At 38.1% G+C, this 24,461-nt stretch overlaps 1 protein-coding gene across 1 annotated transcript in view; it reads left to right on the forward strand.

Moving 5' to 3' along the window:
* Window positions 1-24,461, forward strand: part of LOC128021516 (A disintegrin and metalloproteinase with thrombospondin motifs 6-like) — a 106,150-nt gene that overhangs the window by 43,315 nt on the left and 38,374 nt on the right. Inside the window, exons 11-15 of the mRNA XM_052608779.1 lie at window positions 4,653-4,760; window positions 10,560-10,705; window positions 14,090-14,153; window positions 19,502-19,604; window positions 20,857-20,990. Of these exons, the coding sequence (XP_052464739.1) occupies window positions 4,653-4,760; window positions 10,560-10,705; window positions 14,090-14,153; window positions 19,502-19,604; window positions 20,857-20,990 (555 nt within the window). The remainder of the gene's footprint in view (window positions 1-4,652; window positions 4,761-10,559; window positions 10,706-14,089; window positions 14,154-19,501; window positions 19,605-20,856; window positions 20,991-24,461) is intronic.

Below are 24,461 nucleotides of genomic sequence, written 5' to 3' on the forward strand. Positions count from 1 at the left end.
TCGAGGCTGGACTTTTCTGATATTTAGGTATAGTTCTTTATGTATTTATCTGTACGAGTGAACTTGAGACAACTTCTGTGCTGAGTTTATACATGTTTTGCATCTGATGTCTTAAGACTCACTTGAAGACTTGAACTAATAACTAAAATAAATGAAAATAAATAAATAAATATCCTTCAAGAAGTCTATTCAGTATAATGGATAAATACAATAATGTTAAGCAAAAATGAAAAAGTCAAAGCCTTCTTGCACTGGATGTGCTGGTTTGGGCCTCATTCATGTCCTCATCTCATATATCATTTGCCTGTGATTCACAACCACTTAATAAGGAACTCACATTCATGAAAAGTAGGCTTGTTGACAAGTTTGGGCGAGTAAGCCCAAAATGCACAAGATATTGCACTTTCAGTTTCAATTTCAATACTATATTTACAATTTTGGATAGACAGATGGTGAATGTTTATTCAAACAAAGTGACTCAGGTAATTCAATAGAAACAAAACACAAATGAAACAGAGAGTAAAGCACAACAATACTGGACAAAGGACTAAAGGAACTGAAGGGCCTAAATACATGGGAATTAATGAGATAATCGACGGGTGAACGGAATGAGTAATTAGACAGAGAAACTAGGTCAAATGACAAAACAAGGAAGACGGAACCAAAACACAATGAAAACATAATAAAAAATGAACACAAGTGTTACACAAATATAAAGAAATATTGTCTTTATTTAAAATATATTTCAATCAGAAGACCAAAACAATGACTGAAATGGAAAACTGAGTAAAATAAAATACACAGACAGCAACAAATCTAAAAAATGTGTTTATATGCTTATTCCATATAGAAATTGTTATTCCAGCCCCTACATTGCTCCATAAGTTTTAAAAATGTAAAAACTATTTGGTTGCACTTTATTTTACAGTACGTGTACTAACATGTACTTATAGTGTACTTACAGTGTATTTATCTAAGAAAGTTCTGGTAATACAAGATAACTACATGGGGTAGGGTTAGTTTTAGGGGTAGGTTCAGGGTTAGTACCTAGTTATTACATAGTTATTGTAATTACTATAATAAGTACATAGTATGAAAATGAGAAACAGGACTATTTGATAGCAGTAATTACTTAGGTCTTAATGAATTTGGCCCAATATGTTTTTCTTCTTCTTCCTTTTTTTTTTTTTTTTTGCTAGCCTGCACTTCTAGCTTAAAGCCATTAGGTCGCAGGTCAAGCCTTCCCCTCTAACCTTCTCAGCATGGCCATCATGAATGGGCCAGCAGGAAATTTGATTAAAACCAGCCGCAAAGTTGGAGCTTTTGCAACCTGAGAGTGGCAGTTTAATCGCTTTATTTAATCTGGATGGGCTGGGCATCTGAGTCTTATTCAGTAACCTGGGGTCAGCAGTGGTGCTCCCTATCGTAAGTCTTTTTCATGGGGGCACTTCTCTGTCCTGTAAATCCTGTGAAGTTCAGGCTCTAAAGGGACCTGGTGCACTTAAACGGGAAATCTAATTCAGGGTTCTACAAAACTACACTTGTAATATACAGAAAGCTTTTATCTTCCTATGTTCAAACATCAGACCCCAGCGTTGCTCTTTCAGAGTCACCTATTTATAAGGCTGTTCTAACATATTTAATCTGACCATTTCAACTTCTGAACTAATATATAGTATACAAAATGGTCCCATTTCCAGGTGGGACAAAGTCTTAATGAAGAGTCTTATGAAGTGATGTAAATTTGAGGGAATCAAACGGATTCTGAGACATGATGAGCAACAAAATCTGTGTATCTCACACAAAATTCCAGATCACATGAATTCCTATTGAGATGACTGCATTTTGCCTGGGTCATTTCATACAAAGCTCACCCTTACACATACAGGTGAATCTCGATAAATTAGAATGTTCTTGAAAAGTTTAATTATTTCAGTAATTTGACTCAAATTGTGAAACTCGTGTATTACATAAATTCAGTGCACACATACTAAAGTAGTTTAAGTCTTTGGTTCTCTTAATTGTGATGATTTTGGTTCACATTTAACAATAACCCAATCTCAACAAATTAGAATATGGTGACTTGCCAATCGGCTAATCAACTGAGAACACCTGCAAAGGTTTCCTGAGCCTCCAAAATGGTCTTAGTTTGGTTCACTAGGCTACACAATCATGAGGAAGACTGCTGATCTGACAGTTGTCCAGAAGACAATCACTGACACCCTTCACAAGGAGGGTAAGCCACAAACATTCATTGCCAAAGAAGCTGGCTGTTCACAGAGTGCTGTATCCAAGCATGTTAACAGAGAGTTGAGTGGAAGGAAAAAGTGTGGAAGAAAAAGATGCACAACCAACAGAGAGAACTGCAGCATTATGAGGATTGTCAAGCAAAATTCATTCAAGAATTTGGGTGAACTTCACAAGGAATGCACTGAGGCTGGGGTCAAGGCATCAAGAGCCACACACAGACATGTTGAGGAATTTGCTGAACCACAGACAACATCAGAGAAGTCTTACCTTGGCTAAGGAGAAGAAGAACTGGACTGTTGCCCAGTGGTCCAAAGTCCTCTTTTCAAATGAGAGCAAGTTTTGTATTTCATTTTGGGAACCAAGGACCTAGAGTGGAGAAGGGTGGAGAAGCTCATAGCCCAAGTTGCTTGAAGTCCAGTGTTAAGTTTCCACAGTCTGTGATGATTTGGGGTGAAATGTCATCTGCTGGTTTTGGTCCATTGTTTTTTTTGAAAACCAAAGTCACTGCACCCATTTACCAAGAAATTTTGGAGCACTTCATGCTTCCTTCTGCTGACCAGCTTTTTGAAGATGCTGATTTCATTTTCCAGCAGGATTTGGCACCTGCCCACTCTGCCAAAAGCACCAAAAGTTGGTTAAATGACCATGGTATTGATGTGCTTGACTGGCCAGCAAACTCACCAGACCTGCACCCTCTAATACACGAGTTTCACAATTAGAGTTGAATTACTGAAATAAATGAACTTTTCCCACAACATTCTAATTTATTGAGATCCACCTATATTTAACCAGGTAACCTGTTCCTGTGTGTATTCAAATCTTTTCAAATCAAGCAATAGTCAATTGTGGGTAAAAGCAAGTAAAAATCTGAATTTTGCTGATGATTAGCATGTTATGTGAAAAAGCCGAAAAGACTAGCTTAAATCTTTTCAAGCTAGTTAGTGCTGATTTGGAGCTGATGAACTAGTATACAGTAGCCACAGTGTTTACCAGATAATTTTAGCTGGTTAACTAGTATTTTGTGTTTAAACTTAAGTATAGGGATGTGCTCATTAGCTTACCTATTATTAACATATTTGTTGTTTATTAGTACTTGTAAAGCATTTATTCTACATGTCCATCTACATCCCTAATCCTACGCAATACCTACACTCAACAACTACCTTACAAACTATTAATGAGCAGCAAATTAGGAGTTTGAGGTAAAAGTCATAGTTAATGGTTTGTTAATAGCAATAATTGGACCTTAAAATAAAGTGACCAATTTAGTTTTTCAATAAATCTGGTTCACTAAAACAGCCTTGTTGGTTGAGTTAAAACACTGGTGAAATTTTGAGTTGAAGCTTTTACTAAAATTTACTCCATGTATTAATCTCCTTAAAGTTTTAGGTATGCACTAGCATTTTTAAGATAACGTTTAGCTAAACTTGAAAAAAAATTGCATTTCAAAAAATGAATAGGAAAAAGAGAAATCACCATACATATATCACCATACACACCAAAAATGTTATGAAATATTTAGTTTGTTCTAAAAGCCAGGTCTTTTTATCTCTCCAAAAATCTGAAAACACTGTCAACAACCACAAAATTTATAATTAATTAATAATAATAGTAAAAATATAATATACACGAACAAACCTCTTTGTAAAACCTACAGAATATATATATATATATATATATATATATATATATATATATATATATATATATATATATATATATATAGGAATAAAACAAAGTTTGGTGTACATGTATGTAAGCACTGCTTAAGTGTAGATTTTTAGACTCATTTTGAGAAAGCCACCTTTAAAGATATGTATTTTAATTGAAATCTACAGATGCAAATAGATAAACGGCATAATTTTTTTTCTTCTTCCTCACTAATCATGCTATGAAAACCAAACAGCCCAAAATAGTTTGACCAGTGTGTGAAAAAACAAGTGGCTTGCCTTAAAATGTACAATCTTTCTTTCAAATTCAAAAATAGATTTTTTACCAGTTACATTCTGTACAGAATGAGAATGTCTCCTCCACAAATACCACCTGCCACCAACCAGCAATTTGCATGTTCAAAGCAGTGACATAACTACAGCCTACTGGCTATTAAAAAGAAGAGGATCCTTTCAATTTGCCCCGCCCAAACACCATGTTTCAATGCAGAAACTTAGCACTGGTAGGCAGGCCTGGTGCCATGGTGGGGTTCTCTGGCCACTAACTTTCATGTGTTTAGGGAGAAATGGGTGAATTTACATTAAGTTAATCTGACAGACCCACAAGGCAGCATCCAGTGTGCATTATAGACCAACTAACATGGTCACACTATGCTGGTATTGTGTCCATTTTTTCTGGTCCCTCTTGAGAACTGATATTTCTGACCAACTTGCTTTTGCCTTCTTTCCTAGGAAGTGTGTAGAGAGCTCTGGTGCCTTAGCAAAAGTAACCGCTGTGTCACCAACAGTATCCCCGCCGCAGAAGGAACCCTGTGCCAGACCAGCACCATTGAAAAGGGGGTAAGTCCTTGTGCAATGACAGAAAGCTTTATGCAATTAAATGTAGAGGGCAACGGACTTCAGACCGATTAAAGAAGAGAATGGCTGCGGGTATGATGTTTGGCCCTGCTCTCATTGTACCAGATATGGGAATAAGAAAAACTATTCCCAGTGTTCACTCATGCACACAGTGCTTTGGCCATCAGTTCACATTTCGGCCTGTCCAGGTTAGAGAGACAGTACTAACAAAGATTAGAGTGGCCATTGTCCTCATTCGTAGGGTGGCTCTAGAGAAAGAATGGATGACGACCAAGAGCTGTCGGTCTTTGTTACCATTCACTCACTGGATCTATTTACTGCCAATCTCTTGTGCGTTGTCTTGGACAAGCAGCGAGTACCAGGTTGAGCCGCTGGGTTTTTTTTAGTGGGTGGCATACTTATGTCTGCCCTGGCTGGGTCTGCATCAGAGGAATATGAATGTCAGCCATTTCTCACCCAGCATGTAATGGAGTGGAGGCCCTGCCAGCTCCAGAAAGACGAGAAATGGAAAGAAACGGGTTGACCACACATGGTACTTAATGTGCTTTCTACCAACGGTGCTTATAGTGAATTTGTCACGTCGTTAAGAATAAGAATGCACAATGCCAGAAAGCCACCAATTTCAAGGCAGAGTTCATTCTTAATCTGTCACTGAACACTTTCTTCCACTCTTTGTTTAAATGTGAAGTGACAACATGAAATCAAATTTGACTCTATTTACCTTCTTAATAAATGCACATATTTATTACTGTTTTATATTAATAGTTATAGTAATAGTGATTAGAGCTGTAATTGGGCCTTAAAAGTTAGGCCGACAGGACCCGAGCCCGACAGGTTTCGGCCCGAGCCCGACATGTACATTTTGATTGACAGCTTTTTTAAAGCCCGAACCCGTTTACAGCCCGACATTATGCAAATGTGCGTACGCACACAGCTCTTTTGCCTTTTGTCAACAATGAGTAATTTATTCATGTTTTAACATAATTTACTCATAACTAACGTAGACTAGACCACTTGGAAGCTGGAATAAAGAAATAAAATAAGTCCTCTGTGACATCGTAACATCTCAGCATTCTAGACATAGGCTCATTTAGCCTATAAATAGACCAACGCACCAATAAAAACGAGTCATTTAAAAAAAAAAAAATTAAGATGGGTATTTGGCAATAAAGAAATTAAGATAAAGGCTCCTCTGGATTTGCTTTATTTAATAAAACAATAATGCCAACATTAGCGTAAATACTCTGTCAACATTATGCATTTAAGACTCAATGAATATTTAGTTATCGTTTGAAAAACCTTTACTCACAGAGATTAGGCTAGGTCTACATGTTTTTGTGGAGGAAAATGATTGAATCCACTGTAGATGTCTTCAGCGTGCTCCTGCGTTCACTGATGGTGCGTCATTATTCACTCATTATTCTCATTATAAGCATGATCAAAACTTTTCCACACCTCAGACTTTGCTTTAGTTGCCACGTAAGATGATAGAAATTAAGCCCGAACCCGTTGGGTCCCGACGGGTCCCATCGGGTTCGGGCAAAGATCTTCAGCTCTAATAGTGATATACTAGCCAGTAATCCAACCAATTTTGGTTGCATCCGTATTAGGCAACATTAATTTCCACTGAGCAAATTAGCGAAAATATTTGTTGCTTCTTATATCAGTTCCATAAAATACGGACATTATTATTTTAATTTAAACAATTTATGTATTCAACATTTTTAATGAATTTAAAATACTTCCATAAAATGTTTTTTTATTTGTTTTAATTAAATTAATATTAATGAAAATTTTTAATGCATAAAATTGTAAAATAACAATTTAATATTTTATTTTGTATATTTTTTAAGTTCATAACCTGTTGAAAGTCTTGTCCAATTTCTATATTACATTTTAAAATGAATTAAAATAAAATATATTAAAATTAACCAAATATTAAATATTAATTATTTTATTTATTGTACACTATTTATTATTAATCAACAATGGCATCATCCATTGAAACATCTACATTCGTCGACCATTGTAATATATCAAGGAATTATTCAGCAATAATTTTCAAAAAGAGTTAATTGTTTAAAAGTTTTTTTCTAAAGCAATCTTACATTTCTTAATTATTTTTAAAACTGTAAAATATATAATTAACATTTCATTGTCAAGTTTTCACTGAGTATGTTGCAATGCAGTATAGGTCTCTGCAATGCTGCCTTCGAAGTATGCTAGGTAGCAACATAATTATGATGCCTACTTTTTAAACAGCCTTTAAAGCATGCACATGAAAGACTACCTTTAAATGATGCTGATATAGCAGAGGGCACTTACTATCAATTAATCAATCAATATTTATTTATATAGCGCCTTCCACCAACCACAGATTGAACCAAGGTGCTTAACAACATTAGTAAAAAATAAACATAATTACAAATAGGTTTAAAACATATTTACACAATAAAAACAGAGCAGTGTCACAGAGCCATTAAGTGCAAAAAGCCATTTTAAATAAATAGGTTTTAAGTTTGGCTTTAAACAGAGGCCGGTCAGTGATGGAACGTAACTCAATGGGCAACAAGTTCCAGAGTTTAGGACCGGCCACTGCAAAAGAACGATCGCCCCACTGTTTGAACCGGGACCGGGGCACCTTCAGCAGATGTTGCCCAGCAGAACGTAGAGCTCTGCTGGGTTTGTGAGAGGTCAGAATCTCACACAAATAGGAAGGTGCAAGGCCCGTGAGTGCATTAAAAACAAACATTAAGATTTTAAAATGAATTCTAAACTGGACAGGGAGCCAGTGCAGGGAGTACAGGACAGGTGTTATGTGCTCGTGTTTACGACTGTTAGTTAGCAGTCGGGCAGCAGCGTTTTGCACAAGCTGCAAACGGTGAAGTCCAGTTTGGTGAACTCCCACATAGAGCGCATTGCAGTAGTCTATGCGGGAGCTAATAAAAGCATGGATGGCTTTCTCCAGGTCAGCACGACTTAAAAACGGTTTGACCTTTGAAAGGAGGCGAAGCTGAAAAAAGCTTGCCCTAACCACCGAATCTATTTGTTCATCAAATTTTAGACTGCTGTCTAGTTTTACTACATGGTTTTACAATGACAACATGGTTAAGATGGGGGGCCAAAGCAAAAGGACCAGGAGCTGAGACACTAGGCAGGTTGGATGTGCCGAACACAATACATTCACTTTTATCCTCATTCAAACAGAGGAAATTCTGGGACAGCCACAATCTGATGTCCTCTAAGCATCTGTTGATGGACTGAAGACTATTAGGACAAGCAGGGACAACCGGAAGGTAAACCTGTAGGTCGTCTGCGTACAGATGAAAAGACATTTTGTGCTTTGAAATAACTGCACCTAACGGCAACATATACAAGGAAAATAAAACAGGGCCCAAAATGGAACCTTGTGGCACACCAGAGGTCAAGGGAGCGGAGGAGGAGGAGAGGTCACCAATCCTAACAGAAAAAGTTATCTCTGTTAAATACGACCTAAACCACTGCAGCACAGGTCCCTGAAGCCCAACCTGTTGTTCCAGACGTGTCAGGAGGACTGAGTGGTCCACGGTGTCAAATGCTGCAGTAAGGTCCAGCATTATGAGCAGCACTGGCTTTTTCTCATCAAGGGACAAGAGAATGTCATTTTGTACTTTGAGAAGAGCGGACTCAGTGCTGTGTCGTGTCCTAAAGCCAGACTGAAACAGTTCACCGACTGCTGAGTGGCATGATTGAGCGGGCGGAGATTCCCTCGTACGCAGCCCCGCACCTGAATCCTCACCGGCCGGCAACACGGAAGCAAACACCCAGCGTCAGGGAGGGCTGGCCGGAGCCACCGATAGCTGAACTCTAAGGAACGGGGCAGGTCAAATTTTCCGCACACCGTGGATTTTCCATTCAGCGAACAGCCAGAAACATCCATACATAATGAAGCCAGGTAAGCTTTGAATCTTACGAGCACCCCTCCTCTTTTCCCGCGTCTCTGCTTCTTGTTACGAGGCAACGTGCAGAAAGGACGCCACAGATAGGCTGGCACAGCGGCTAGCAGAGGCGGCTGCGTTTTTAAATGTCCATATTTAACAAAACCAGTCAGGTTGTTCACCGTATCCCGTATTTTTAGCAGGGTCAGGCATTCATACACCAATAGCGATGACACATTATTAATGACACACAGGATAAATACAATAATTAGCAGGAAAGTCAAGAGACGTGGACGGCAGGCCATACACAGCGGCGCCATCTTCAAAGAGACTTACTAGGCTTTACAACAGAGGGTCTGTTAGATAAGACATTCTTTAAGAGGTTATTTTGGACCTGCCTGCTAGTGTCTTAGCACACTACCCAGATTTCAGACGCTGGTAGCTGAGGACACAGCCTTTCCCATGCCAAGTCTGTGGATGAGTCAGTGGATGAGAAAAAGAACAAACCATCAGGATCCTTCCAGACACAGAGGGAGAGAGAGAGAGTGAGAAAGAGTCAGAACTTAACCTACTGACACAGTTCCACAGTGACGACAGTTTCCAGCGTCTCCAATCCCTGTCCTCACATCCCCTGGGCTGGATGGATTATGTGTGTTGAGAAGATTCCATGTGGCCCTGAAGCATTACAAAGCCTCGAGTCTGATTTTATTCTGGAGTGGATTCAGATTAGGAACAGTAGCTGAAGACACTGTTTACACAAAACAAGATTTAGCCCGGAGACATCTCTCAAATGAAAGCTGCTCTTTACTTTGGAGGACATACAGATTACACTGATTAATTGTAATAATGAGCAAGGGAAGGTTCAGTACTACTTTTCTTGAATCCTGTGTATATAATGCATTAACTGTGTCTCGTAATGCACCTCATAATCCATTAAGAATCTAGTTTAAAAGATGTGACAAGTTGTTAGAAATCTACTCACATTACTGATGTTGGTTTCATATGAATGTGTTTTTTTTTTGTTTTTTTTAAGTTTAAAGCTAATGACCTTAAAAATGACCTTAATAACAATCAATTAAAAATAAATAATTGTTTTTCCTTAAAAGTACATTCAGTGCATATCAGTGTTTTTATATACAAAAAGTTAAATGTATTTTATTTTATTATTTTATAAATAAATGTAATTTCCGTTTTGTAGAAAAGCACCACAACATTTTATAACATTGATCTAATATTGTTTTATCTTAAAACGTTTAAATAATCTGATATTTTAAGAAACTTAATAACCTTATCATGTGAATACAATTGTACAGTATCACTTTTGAATGTATTTTTAAATAAATGAATTGGTTTATTCACAAACTTATTAATTTTCACAAACTGTGATTCATTTCCACAATTATTAATATTATAAATCTAACAATATTTTCTATTTTATATGTGCCCATTTATAAAACCCTACTTTGTGTTTTATTACTTTGGCATTAAATGACAGAAAACTAGTAAACGCTGCTGAATGATTATTTTTAATACAATGGAGGGAGTGACGGCACAATTGACATTCTTTTTACCAGTGTAATCAATCTCTATATATTTTTCCCCTCTTTTGGAAAAATGAAAAATAAATGGGACAAATGGAAACACAAAAATTATATTTGTTATATTTGTTTTCTATTTACTACTATAGAAGATTAACCAGCTGCTTTCTGAGAACTCTAGAAATGTGAAAATAGTCCACAACGTGTCGCATCATTAATGATGTACAAGTTTGAATATAGAAATGCAAATTAAATTCTACAGCAGAAAAGATGGTTTTATAAGAACTTTTCCTTTAAAATAGATTTTCTCTGTATCTGTGTATTAGTGGTGTTATCAGGGTGAATGTGTGGCGTTTGGGACGTGGCCGCAGAGTGTGGACGGAACCTGGGGACCTTGGACCTCCTGGGGCGAGTGCAGTCGTACCTGCGGCGGCGGCGTCTCCTCATCCATGAGACACTGTGACAGCCCAGCGTAAGTAGGCAAAGTAAGCCAGAACAAAACTGAACAGGTCCCTATTTAGTCCATCTCACTACAGCTCACACTAGTCTCATTTCTGTCTTTCATTTCTGCATAAATGGCTTTAAGCTAGTCATGTGAGTTTGCCCTTTGCCACACTGGCCAACAGAAACCTACTTGCTTTGAAAGTGAATTCTCTGCGAGTTGCTTCCTTCATCACTACAGTATTAACAATAGACAATGAACCTTTTTAACCCACAAACTTTGCATCATTAGGGTTCATATGCAGATTAGTATGCATTGACCCAACTGTCGCAGTTTCAGGTACACTATCTATCATAGTTTGAAAAAATATGATTTTTACTGTTTCTGTAAGAAGTTTCTTATGTTTAGCAAACCTTTATATTTGAGCAAATTTACAGAAAAAAACTAGCAACCCCAGGCACTGTATAAAATTTTTTTTTAAAGCAATATTTCACCCAAAAATGAAAATTCTGTCATCAACCACTCAAACCTGCATTGATTTCCTTTGTATTTTTTTTCCATACTGTGAAAGTCAGTGGTTACCAGCAACTGTTTGGTAAACAACATTCTTCAGAAGATATTTGTTTGTGTACAACAGAAGAAAGAAACTCATACAGAACAAGTGCAGGGTAACTGATGACAGAATTTTCATTCATTTTTTTGGAACCATCCTTTTTTTTAAAGATCCCAAACTCAAGTTTGTCATGCCAAAATATATATATATATATATATATTTTTTTTTTGCCAGTTTCTCCAAAGATTTCATAGGTAGTCGCAGGAGCTCAGAATAGTTTTGTATGTAGATGGAATTTAGGTTTCATTCCTGGTGGTTGTGGAAAGGTCTGTCCTTGCGCTCTCGCTGCAGACAGTGGCGGGAGTGTGGCCGGTGTAATATGTAACACCTGTGTAAGATGATTGGCCCTTAAAACCTGGCTACCCGAGAGAAAGGAAACCCAAGCACTTCAAGCTAAGCTGCGCTGGAAAGCATTCATTAAGTGCGGTCCCCAAAAAAACAGCACAACCAGCTGCTCTCGGGGCCAGACGGCACGGAGGGAGGTGAAGGAAGACTGCCAGAATCACCTAAGCCTTGGCAAACCTCAGTACACTGCCCTCCTGGGTCAAAATAACCTGCGGAGAAATTGCCAAACAGTTTATCCATTCACAAAAAGAGACCTGCATACATACATCAAGTATTTATAAGACAATGAGAAAAAGTGTATACTGCCCTGCTGGTCATAACAACCTGAACAGACACTGGAGATAGAACAAATGTCTTGAGCTCTCTGTCAAACAAACACAAGTGGAAACTGCTTTTCATATTTGCCTGTGGCTTGAGGAGTTTTCTGAATGTCCATTTATGGGACTGAAGTCAGCCTTGATAGAACACGTAAATACTCGAGGGGATTATTAGGGGCCCCATTATTAATTATGGGGATTATTGTTTATAGAATTGAAAATCACTGGCCTGAGGGGCTTCTTGCTCTCGAACAATGGAACTCCATGTAATGATTACGCATTAGTTTTAAAATGATACCGTATATCAGTGAGGTTTGGCTGAAAAGATCCTTTTAGTAGATTCTTGGTAGCAGAAATGCTTTTTTGTGCTTCTACTGGCATAGAGTGGAAATGCATGATAAAATATAGCTGCAAGTGTAGATGACAGGCACTAGAAAAACTGTGGCAACATGCATTTAAATATAATAGGACTGCTTCAAAGTCTGTTTTGAGTGGCACATTTCCTCCTACCAGCTGGTGGCGCTATGACCATGAACCACAATTGTCTCATTCATGTGATCAGCCGGCATGAACCAACGTACATCACCAATTTTATCTACATCAGACAGTGCACTTAGAAGATACAAGACTCTTCCAGATTCTCTTTTTTGCCATAAATTTATACTGTTATCGTGGCAACACTGTACAAGATATCAAAATCCACATTAAATCCAAAATGGCCAACTTGGCAGAGCTAATGTTTGTCATTTTGAAAGTTGATGAGAACAACATATGTTTTTGAGTTTTATGACTAGGTAAAACTGACACTAAAGGGGACACTTACATTGTACTACAGTACAATATCCAGGTGAATTCACAATAATGGGTCCCAGCATAAAGATGTATTTCTGTCAGGACTACTATCGTAAAAAATTATTGTCACTTAGCATACAGTTTGGATTGGCACTGGCTCTGTTCTGGGTAAAAACTTGAATGAGCAGGGAGAGTAGCAGTAACCATCCTTAGGGTAAACAGAACAGAACCAAATGCAGATATTTCAATTAATGATATTTAAATGATATTTCTGTGCAACAACATTATTCAAGTTAAAAGGAGTCTGATTCAGGAAATGGAGAATATCCGAAAGCCAAGTCCTGACTGTGATGAAAGGAGGAGCTGGGGATGGGGAAGGCTAATATGCTCTTGAGCAAGTGATAAATCTGCTGAATAATACAATAAAACAAACAGGTTTCCCAAAGAATGTCTTGTGACAACGTACTTTTTTTTCACACAAACGAATCAATGCCCTACTAAAGTGTGATTTCAGAATTGCAAGAGATTCTGAAGGGAAAAAAAATCTGTTAAAAAGTCAGAATTGCAAGTTATAATATATTAATATATTGTGATTTAGATTTTATATCTCGCCATTACAACTTTTAGAACTGTTTCTCAGAACTGTTAAAAAAAAACTAAGAAAAAAACTGAATTGTGAAATATTAATTTAGAGATAGACATATGGTGACTTGGGCTAATATCAATGTTGCAATGGTAAGAGGCCAAGTTGAGTCGCATTTTAAAGTTTAATTGGCTTTAGGGCAATAATGTTTAAATAACACAGAGAGTTCATTATACAGTCCAAATCCTTTTTACATAATTTTTTTAGAGAAGGGATTTTTTTATATATATCGAAATTTTCATTTTATATCTTGCCATTCTAACTTTTTTCTCAGAACTGCTAGAAAAAAAGACTGAATTGTGTGATTATAAATTTTGAATTGCAAGAAAAATGTCAGAATTGTGAGAAATAGCACATAAATGTTGAAATTTTAATGTTGAAAAAATGACACACATTAAACTGATCTGAGACCAGCACAGAAGAGCAAAGTCAACCCAGATCTGAAAGATGGCTATGATTGTGTGATCCGATGACCTGATCTGATCTTTTGGACACTAAACTTCTGCAGAAGACCTGGAAGTATGTGTTTGAGTGTGAGTGATGGACATGTTGAGATTGAGGTTACTGGACCATTTACTCTACTCTGCTAAAGCAAAGGCAGTACAGATGCTGACCAGTGTTGACTGGAATACTGTGTGGATGCGTTTTTTACTTAGACTCCCCTTATGATATCTCATGAGTCTTTTTTATTCGTTCTCTTTCAGACCGACAGGTGGAGGGAAGTACTGTCTCGGAAAAAGGAAACGCTACAGATCGTGTAACACTGATGTGAGTTACAACTCAGTTTTACAACTTGCAACTTCATCTTGTTTGTTTTTTACTTTTGTTACAATTAGAAACATCCAGTGTTGTTTCTATTATTACAATTGAAAAAAAAAATAAAAAATTATTTAAATATATTTTAAAATGATTGCTGTCAAAATAAATGCATTAATGCATGTGATTATTTATTTATTTTTTCAGTTTAATGTGTTAAAATTATATAAAGCAATTAATTTGGGGGCAGAGCTAGATTTGACCACCCCACTCATAACTGCTGCTTCTGTGTTCGCACGCGTGCTCTTCAGTTGCATGCACAAATACAGCAGTGCACACTATATATCTCTGTATCTGTTATATATCAGTCAGATTTAAGAAAATCTTAAGAAATTTTAAGAAAATGTCTCTGACATGCAGTTTTTTTCCAAACTGTCCTGGAGCGGCCCAGCACTGTCTCACTGCTCTTCAGTGTCACATGATGTTTCATATATCATTCTAATACAGTATATTGATTTTGTGCTTAAGAAACATTTATTCTTAGGGCTATTAATCAATTAAAATGTTTTATCTAAATTACACAATGTGGGGATTAATCAACCTAATTTATCGCATAATAATTACTCACAAAATAAAATACCCATAAAAGATCATTTACAGCCATTATTGTGTTACATGAGAAAAGCATGAAATCACCAAAAGTAGCTTTAGAAATTAATATATATATTTTTAATTTTTGGGTGAACTATATACACATTTAATTTTTTTTGTTTTGTTTTTCAGATTATTTTATGAATATATATGAAATTATTTTTTAATGAAATGAACAATGTCCGTGATTTCTCTAAATAAGAAACTAAAACTGCAGGTAGATGGTATTAAAAGTCTTAATGAGTAAGTCATTGAATCGTTCATTCATTCATTCGATTAGATCAAATGGCTGATTGATTGATTGAAGTAAACAGCTTTTTCATAAACACGCCATTGAATCATTGGTTCACACATTTCATTCAAAATGCAGATTTATTCAGAAATTGTGTGTTGCTCGGAGATGCACAATAGTTCTTCTGTGGCTTTAATATATGATATTTGTACTGGCAAAAATAAAAGAAAACACAATATTAAGTTCAGATTTATTGAACTATTATTGTATGAAATCATTATCACATTTGCACTCATGCTGTTTGGGACACAAACAGCACTCGTAAGACACTGCACTTGGTGCTCATGTGGTATTGCTTAACTCTATTACACATATGATATATGAGACAAAAACTCATACAGAGGCCTTTTTTCCCCAATATCTTGAATTTTAGGGGCAAATAACTACAATTCTATAGGCTCCATCACTCAGTGAGTTGCTGTTCTGCAACATGTTCATCACCAATCAACTGTATCCACCTTATCTTTTCCCGTAAGAGCAGGTGCGGCCAAATGTAAAAGTAATGTGTCTGGCTTCCGGTCTCATCTGCTTCCAGCTATTTTTAGATGTACAACACATCTCATTTTGCTGCTTGATATTGCAAACGGGTGTGTCTTACCATATTATTTTAATGCAATTTCCTAGTTTTACCGTTTATTGCACATTGCTATTCTTCTTGTTATCTCCCTACAATGGCTAATAAACCAAAAGTCTCACACATTCACAGAAAACAGCTTACTTCTGCATCAATAAGGTCGATGGGTGTGTTTGATTTGATGTCATACACCTATCGATCTGCACAGCGCTGCTTCAAGACAAACACACATTATGAAATGTAAGATGATATAAGTGGGGCAGGGCGAGTACAATAATTGCATTAAAAGTTTTAATGCATTTTTTTTCATAAATAATACATTTCTATTTTCTAATGAATTAGACTGTCAAGCTACTGTACCGGAAGCAACATGGAGACAGAATAATTGAAAGATTCTTTATCAATCCAACACAGGGGTAAATCCAACATGGAGAAAGGGAGGAAGACACACAAACATAACTTGTAGACCTGACAAAACTGAACTGAAAAGACATTGCTTATAAAGACAGACTAACAAAGGGAGCTAAGGGGACATACCTGGGAACTAATCAAAAATCAATGAGACAGAAGCTAGGTCACAGAAGAAAATAAAAAAATAAAAACACACACACAAACATAGCTCTGATATTTCGCCCCCTCCTGGAAGGTGTCTCCTCGCACTGTAGGCAACAACAGGAGGAGGAGGCATAGGTGGGAGCTTGGGAGGAGGCTCTGGTGGAGGACGGACCCCCAGGTGGGGTCAGCAGACAGAAACCACAGAGGGAGGAGCCAGGAAGGAGACGACAGAGGGAAGAGACAGGGAGGAGACAGGAGGAGCTTGGAGAAGAAAGAGCACAGCAGGACCCAGGCCACAGCCGTAACAGTGGCCCAAGGTGGAGCCGATGGTGGGAGGTGCCATGGAGGAGGCATGGTTGCTGACTCCAGGGAGCCAACCAATGGCGGTGGAGAAGGTGGAGGAGGAGCCCGAGGTGGAGACGCAGATCCAATGAGCCAGGGGGATGCCGGGGATTCGGGGGGCCAGGGTGGAGTTGAGGGCTCTGGCAACCAAGGTGGAGCTGGCTGGAGGAAGGAACACAATGGAGCTTGTGGGACCAGCCAGAGGGATGAGATAGCCCGGAGAGCTGATGAATCGATTGTTGATGGTGGAGGCAAGAAAGCTAGGAGCCAAGGTGGAGGCAATAGGACTACAGGCAGAGGCCGAGTCCAGGCCTCAGAGGCGAAGGTGAGGGAGACTCCGCCCACAGCAACGCTCGAGGCTCCCACCGCATAGATGGTGGGCTGAGCAGAGGGGCTGCCAGATGAACACGGTGGAGGAGGCAGGAGTGGTTGTTAGGACGGGCATTTTGGAGGAGTGGCCACTGGAGGGCACATTCTAGGAGCAGGCACTGGAGGACACTTTCTAGGAGCATGCACTGGAGGATCAGAAGCCCCCTCAGGGCTGGATGAGGAAACCAAGAATGAAGGAGGACTGGATGGGACCAGAGGAGGCAACAGAGAAAGGAGAGGGGGCAGTTCAAACTCCAGTTCTGATGCCCAGTCAATAAGATCCTCATCTTCATATTGGTGCTCCATACTAGGCTCACCCCCAGCCGCAATGCAGGGGGCGGAGCTCCACTCCATGCTCACACCGTCTGCAGCTCTCTCCCTTGCGGTGGGCACTGTTGCCGTCTCTCGCACCTGGTCTGACAGGTTGGCTCTGGCCTCAGGTCTCAGGCTTGTGCTCTGTACCGTGGGGAGATGGTGGGCTGGCAGATTCTGGGAGCTTTTGACAGCAGCCCACCACTGGTTCGGTGCTTATAAAATAATGACCCATCACAGATATAATATAATTGGTTCTTTGACAATATGAAATCTAAACAAAGCTTTTGAAGGGGACAGCCAAGGGTTGAGGACCACTCTCTGGTGTGTTTGTGTGGGGCATTCCAGTGTCTGGATTTATTATGGCTGTGGCTTTGAAATTATTATGTCATTGAGGATATTGTTCAGCCATTGTTCAGTACCAAGCAAAGGTCTGCTATCATTTGTTCTACTTCTCAAAACAATGAGCTAATCTGCACCCCTTCGCTCACTGCTGACTCCATGATCCGCCCGTTTACATGGTGACTAGGGTTAATAACAATGCTGAGATGGAAAGAGGCCAAGTCGCATATTAAGGTTTAATTATATTTAGGGAAATTATGTTTAAATAATAAAATTACACAATACACTTCAATTTTAACATAAATCTTTTAGAGAAGGTTTTTTTTCTTTATTATTATTATTACAAAAGGCAAAAAAAAAAACAGTGAAAGGTGATTGTTTGTACCCATTCCCTAGCAAGTTTTTTTTTTTAACTTATTTAAATAAAATCGAATGTTATATATAAAATCGAATGAATATATATATATAATATTTTACAGATTTAACCTTAAAATTAAATACATTTATATTTTTATATTATTGCATATTTTATTTAATAAAATAAATATTTTAAAACTGTATAATTTAAATGTTATTACATTTTCATTAATAACATTTAAAAAAATGTATACAGCTGATTTCTGTTATCACAAAGCACAAAATACAACACTCTAAAACTGGCAAGAAAATATTGCCCATTCAAACTCAGATGAACAAGACCTGTAGGAGACGTCACACAGAAGACGAGAAGATATTAAGAATGGAGTAAAGGTGCACCGGTCAACATCGACCTGTGTGGGATTGTGGTAAAAAAAAAAAGAAGCTATTTCTTACATTTAACCTTGTGCAACCATGTCTGGAGTTTGCCAGAGTTTTAAATCAGCCAATGGAGAAAAGATCATGTGTTGAAATCAGACCAGCAGAACTTTTTAGCCAAAACTAAATATAATATGTCTAGCTCTAGTGCCACCTCAACACTGGCCACCTTAAAATGAAAAAAAAAAAAAAAATTGTTACTCTATTTGATATTGTTCAGTGTAGGATAAAATGAAAGTCTTATAAATATTCTGTAACAGGGGACTAGGCAATGACAGTCCTGGAGTGCCGATGTTCTACAGAGTTTAATAAGGCTTTTACACTGGGCTTGTTTGCTGCGGTCCGAGCGCAATTGTTCCCGGCGCCGCCTACAACGTTGGTCTACTTTCACACTTTTTAGTTGTATCAAACCCAGGTGTGTTTAAAGTCACCTTACATCATCGCAAACGCACATGGAAAACGCATGGAGAACACAATGCGACTGAGCATAGTTGTATTTTTTTTGTTATTTTGGTGCTATTATGCACAGTATAATAATTAATTAAAATTATTTAAATTAGTTAATTGTAATTTATTGAATTTTTACTTTTAGGAGTGTGGGGAATCAACCTCGGCTCTCTTGTGTGTTGAGGAAACAATTATATCGACAGTGTTACGCATGCGCGGGATACTTTACTTCCTGAACAAGTCCGAAACCGACTCTGTATTGCTTGCACATTCACGCGAACCGCACCACAGTTCGGGAGCAACCGAACTCAGACCACCTTCTCCAGGTAGTCTCGGGTTTGGTACCCCAGTGCGCACCAAGGTCCGATGACAGTGTTCACATTAGCGATTTTTCATGCGACCCGTGCCACGTTCCGCACTAAACTGCCAGTGTGAAAAACCCTAAATCCAACCCTGAAAAAATCCTCACCTGCCTGTAGCCTTAGAAAATCCTTTAGAAATTGATTAGCTTGTCCAGGTGTGTTCGATTTGGGTTTGAGCTAAACTTTGCAGGGCAGCGGCTCTCTAGGACCGATGTTGCCTATCCCTGCTCTATAAGATAATTTTGTTCAAATGAGAGTACCATCTGAATGCTTTTTCAATGGTTAATTTACCACCAATTATTTAATTGTTTGATTGCAGGCTTGTCCAACAGGATCACGTGACTTTAGGGAGAAGCAGTGTGCTGATTTTGACAACATGTCTTTCCGTGGGAAGTACTACATCTGGAAGCCGTACACTGGAGGTAGGTTCCCAGCCCAGCACCCAGAGCGATGTGCTACAGAGGGAGCCGCTTTCTCCCACAGCCTTCCCAAAGTCTGGGCTTCAGTGACAGTGTACATACTGGCTTGCTTTGTGTACCCTGCTAACACCAACACTGTGGAAGTCTCTTTGATGGGCTGAAAATTCTTCAGATTCCAAAACGTCATCTATTGCTAGTCTGTGTATTGTATGTGTTTGACTGTATGTACACAGGTTTCTCAGAGAGCTCAAATCTACAAATTAAAGTGTGACAATTAGGCCTGTCAATGTAATGTAGTGGTCTACCCCAAAATGACAATTCTCTCATCATTTACTCACTGTTATGTCATTCCAAACCTGTATGATTTTTTTTTGTCAGTGGAACTGAAAAGTAAATATTTTGACCGGGGGAAATTATTATTATTATTTTATTTCTCAGTCTGTTGTTTTAGACTCTAACGACTTTCATTTTTATGGACAAAAACAGTCCAAAATATCTTCATTTGTGTTCCACAGAAGAAAGTACTTCATACAAGTTTGCTTAAACAATCTCTTAAATTTATCGCAACTAATTTCTTTGTAGAAAATGTTGTTTTAAATAACCCAGAGGGAAGGGTGCATTTCTTGTTTACAACAAAATGGCCCAAACTAAAAAAACTAAGAAAAACTGCAAGAATCCAAAACATTCTGACAGGAAGTTTACAGTCAATTCAGTCATCTCCTTATCCGCTGCCCTGTAACAAGCATTATCAATACCAATTGTTTGGCTCTTAAAACTCATTTTGGAGGTGAACTTCGCTTGTAAAGTCTGCAATAACCTTTGTGGATGTCTCCATGATTTTTGTTGGCAGCTCTGTTAATCTCTCCCCGTGTCTTTGCAGTAATGATGTCAGGCAAAACGTTCTGATTACACTATGAGTAATGCCTCTCTTATGCTCGAGTGCTTTGACTGGATTGTTAATATCAACAAAGGCATAAAAGAAAACTGTGGGCCTTGCCTGTGATCCCTGGCTAGAGTCAGTTGCAAGAAAGCAGTCTGCAAATCACTTATCAATGCACTAGTGAGGTGAGAGATTGACTGTTATTGCATATGGATTTTCGCTTTATCGTATGCCATAAATCGTGGCCACCTCTTTGACACAGCAGGGCCTCGGACCCTCGGACCTTGGGACCCATCAATAACCTGATAAAAGGTCCCACTGGTGTTCAAGAGAGTGACATCAGCTGTTTCATGATAAACTCGCTGTGTTTCTCAGGTGGAGTGAAGCCATGTGCGTTGAACTGTCTGGCTGAGGGCTACAACTTCTACACCGAACGCTCGCCCGCTGTCATCGATGGCACGCGCTGCCAGGCCGACTCGCTGGACATATGTATCAATGGAGAGTGCAAAGTGAGTCTACAGCTCAAAGAAGAAAGTCATTTTTTTACTGAGAATTTACTGTTGTAAATAGCATGCCATTTTATTGTACGTTTGGCTGCATCCCAATTACAAAATGCGTTGAGCTCACTAAAAACACAAGTGAGGTACAGCAGTTTTGATATCTTACACAAGTTTGTTATATATTGTTCGGCAAGTTAGCATTAGCATCTAGCTAAAGCACTTGCATATTATTACCTAAAAACTAGCGCTGTGTGATATTGAAGAAAAATGCGATATGCGATACAGTGTTAAATAATGTGATATTCGATATGCGAAACGATATTGCTTTAAGTGTGTGAAATCATTTTTAAATTATATTTTAAAATATGAAAAAAAAATTTATATAATCAATGATAGGTTTCACATTCTTTCTTAAAAAAGAAAGCATCACTACAACTTCTGAAAGTGACCAGCATTGTTTTAGCATTACATAAAAAAGCAATGTCACAAATCTAAAAACAAGAAAGATACAAAATAAATAAACAGTGCTTTAACATTCAGGCTGGCTTACATTAGATTTATTTAACAGTAGCATTCAAGTAAGAAACAATATATAAAGTCAGTAATCAAATGTATGTGTTTGTCTTTACATGAATTAATATAGCCTACATTGATTCATAATAAAGCTACAAAAGTTGGTCAGTCAAGAAGCAGTGAGTGATTTTCTTGTTTTCTTTTGTTGTATGACAGACAGCTGCAGGTTTACTATAGTAGGCTGATGGGATCCTATTGCTCCAAATCCTATTTCTTTCCAAACTGTTCAGGTTCTCTTAAGACTAGGGCTGCACAATCAGTTTAATCAAAATTAAACTGCAATTGCAATTTGGCAAAAGCTGCGTTTTTTTAACATGAGCAGCTTATCAGCGAAGCAGGGTTCTGTGATCAGTAGTAAAAACTGCTCCATCCATTTTGATGTGCGCATGCCCTAACCATCGAGCCTTAACCATTGAACTGTTTTTATTAATCCAATGTGAATAATAAACACACAACTACGACAATATATGGCTTATGAATTCTTCTTATTATAACTTTCATTATAATAAAGCTGTAACGTGCTGACCAGATGTGAGACGTGCGAATCCATGTGCAAGCTTTTATTGGACAGAGGCGTGGTCATAACAGGCATGGGTCTAACAATGGCAAATAAGTATATAGAGGGCAAGACACAAGAATAATTTTAACCATGCAGCAAACCTTTTTAAATATTTTGATAATTTACTGAAAATAAATAAATGATTTTTTAAACCATTTAACTGATTATTAATCGGTCAAAATTAGCTGATACATTTTGCTGCATTCATGCGCACAGAAACCGGTGACTGTGAATGAATCAGCAGAGCTTGTACAAGCTTTTGTCATCGCTGAATCTTTCTCAGACATTTCCAAATGTCGAAATTGGTTAGCGCATATATCGGTGCATGATGGTGTCCAATGACTCCGGTGAGCGGCGCTTCTCAAAGTTGGGAATAATCAAATGAGAGCTGCGGTCCTCAGTTGGGCAGGAAAGGCTAAGCATGCGCTCGAGTGTCGAATGCACATGCACCAACGCCGAGAAAAAAAGGCCCTTTTTACGCTGCGTCATCAGGCCTAATTTGGTCTTAATCCGGCCCTGAGTCTACTGGAATTTGTGATTGGTTGACAGCAAATTTCAAATATTAAATGGATGAAAAAGATGATGCAAAATCCAAAAACGTTGTTTTAATGGAAGGTGCTAAAATATTTGCAGTGCAAAAGAGAAAACAAAAAAATAAACAAAAACTGTACAAAAAGAAAAGGAAACAGCAACAATTTGCTAATTTTGTCTAAACCAAATGGCCCAAGTTTGCAACACTGCTCAGTATTAGAGTCCACAATCAGAACTGATCTTCTTTCAGCCATACAGCCTATTTATAGGCTGAAGCCCTGCCTATAGAGCATACCAACTAGGTACAAATGTTTTAGTTTTCGATGATCAAATTAAATAATATAAACACCCAACACAACTATTAAACCTTGTAAACAGGTAAAACAACAACCATTAACAGAGACAGAGCTTAACAACTAATTAAATGGCAAAAGAAGGTTTTCCTAAATCCCATCCTCCTAAATGCACCAAAAATACACCAATACACCAAAATGGTATTTTCCACAGGAAGTGATGTGGCTATTGCTTTAAAAAGACAGATTGACCTAGATTATGGGTTTGGTCGTACAGAGTGTATATTTATACATACAAATTTTCATCGCAATTAATTGCATCATTGTCCACGATTAATCGCAATTAATCGCATTGTTATGCACAAACCTAATAATGCATTCAAAAGTAATTTATGTTAAAGTAGTTATGTGTGCACTTTTTTTCATTTAAAAGTAGGCCTTCTGATATATGAACAAAAGTGAAATAACATTTGGTTTGCAAACACTTTAAATAAATAAGGTGCTTTTTCACAGCAGTGTTCCTTTTACAAAGTAGCAGTTAAAGTATTTATTGTAGCCCAACTCTCAACTTATAACATTAATGTAATTAAATTAAATATAAAACAAGCTATTTGTCACTGCCAGGACATTGTTTTTATAGAAAATATTTTATTGTTTGTTATAGAAAAACAAGTTATGCTCAGAGTCCAGAGCCTCAATCATAACAACATAACAGGCATCTTGCTATTAGAGACCTGCACGATCGTGGGACCCATCGCAGCAGAGTGCGGCACGGGACAACACTTGATGGGTGGGTAGAGACTCATGTGTGCGGGATGTGGGAGAATAATTAGGGTGTGCTCAAACTAGGCAATCTTAACCCCCAAAGCCTGATTCGTTTGACTAGTGTGATCACTCCATTTTCCAGTCCCTGTCTTGGTTGGAAAAGGTGGGGAAGAGCGCAGTTCAGTTAAATATAGATCAGTGAGTGTGAGCGCTAACCGCACCTGAGTGCAGATATTCTGATACGTGCTGCATGATTGCGTTAATATTTCTGAGCATCAAAAAGCAAAAGATCTGTAAAGCAATATATTGCGAGAGGTACATGTGTTACCACATCTCATATGACTCAAAGTTAACAAAACTATTCACTCCGCTGTGTTGAGCTAGAGCGCTTCTCTGCTGTCTTCATGTGCTATCAGAAACTTCCTGTTTCCAATTTATGAATTCATGATTACGAGCTCATTGCAGTCTTTTCAGTTAACAATAGTGTAATAAAATAATTGTAGGTGTTAATCATTTAATGCGATAACGCGTTAACTTGCCCAGCCCTAATATATATATACAGCGACACTGAACCGAGCTCTCTTCTGCAAAGTTCTCCTCAAAATCCCTCCTGCACCGGAACGAACACATACAAATCGCAGTTTGAAACAAACAACAACATTTGAAAGAGCCCGATTCAGTACTCGCGGTGTTCTAGGGTTCAGGGCTCACGCAGAGAAAGGCGTCTCGAGACGCTAAAAATAAGCGTTTTCAAGTGTT

Source organism: Carassius gibelio, chromosome A10 (genome assembly GCF_023724105.1).
Source record: "Carassius gibelio isolate Cgi1373 ecotype wild population from Czech Republic chromosome A10, carGib1.2-hapl.c, whole genome shotgun sequence".
Taxonomy (NCBI): domain Eukaryota; kingdom Metazoa; phylum Chordata; class Actinopteri; order Cypriniformes; family Cyprinidae; genus Carassius; species Carassius gibelio.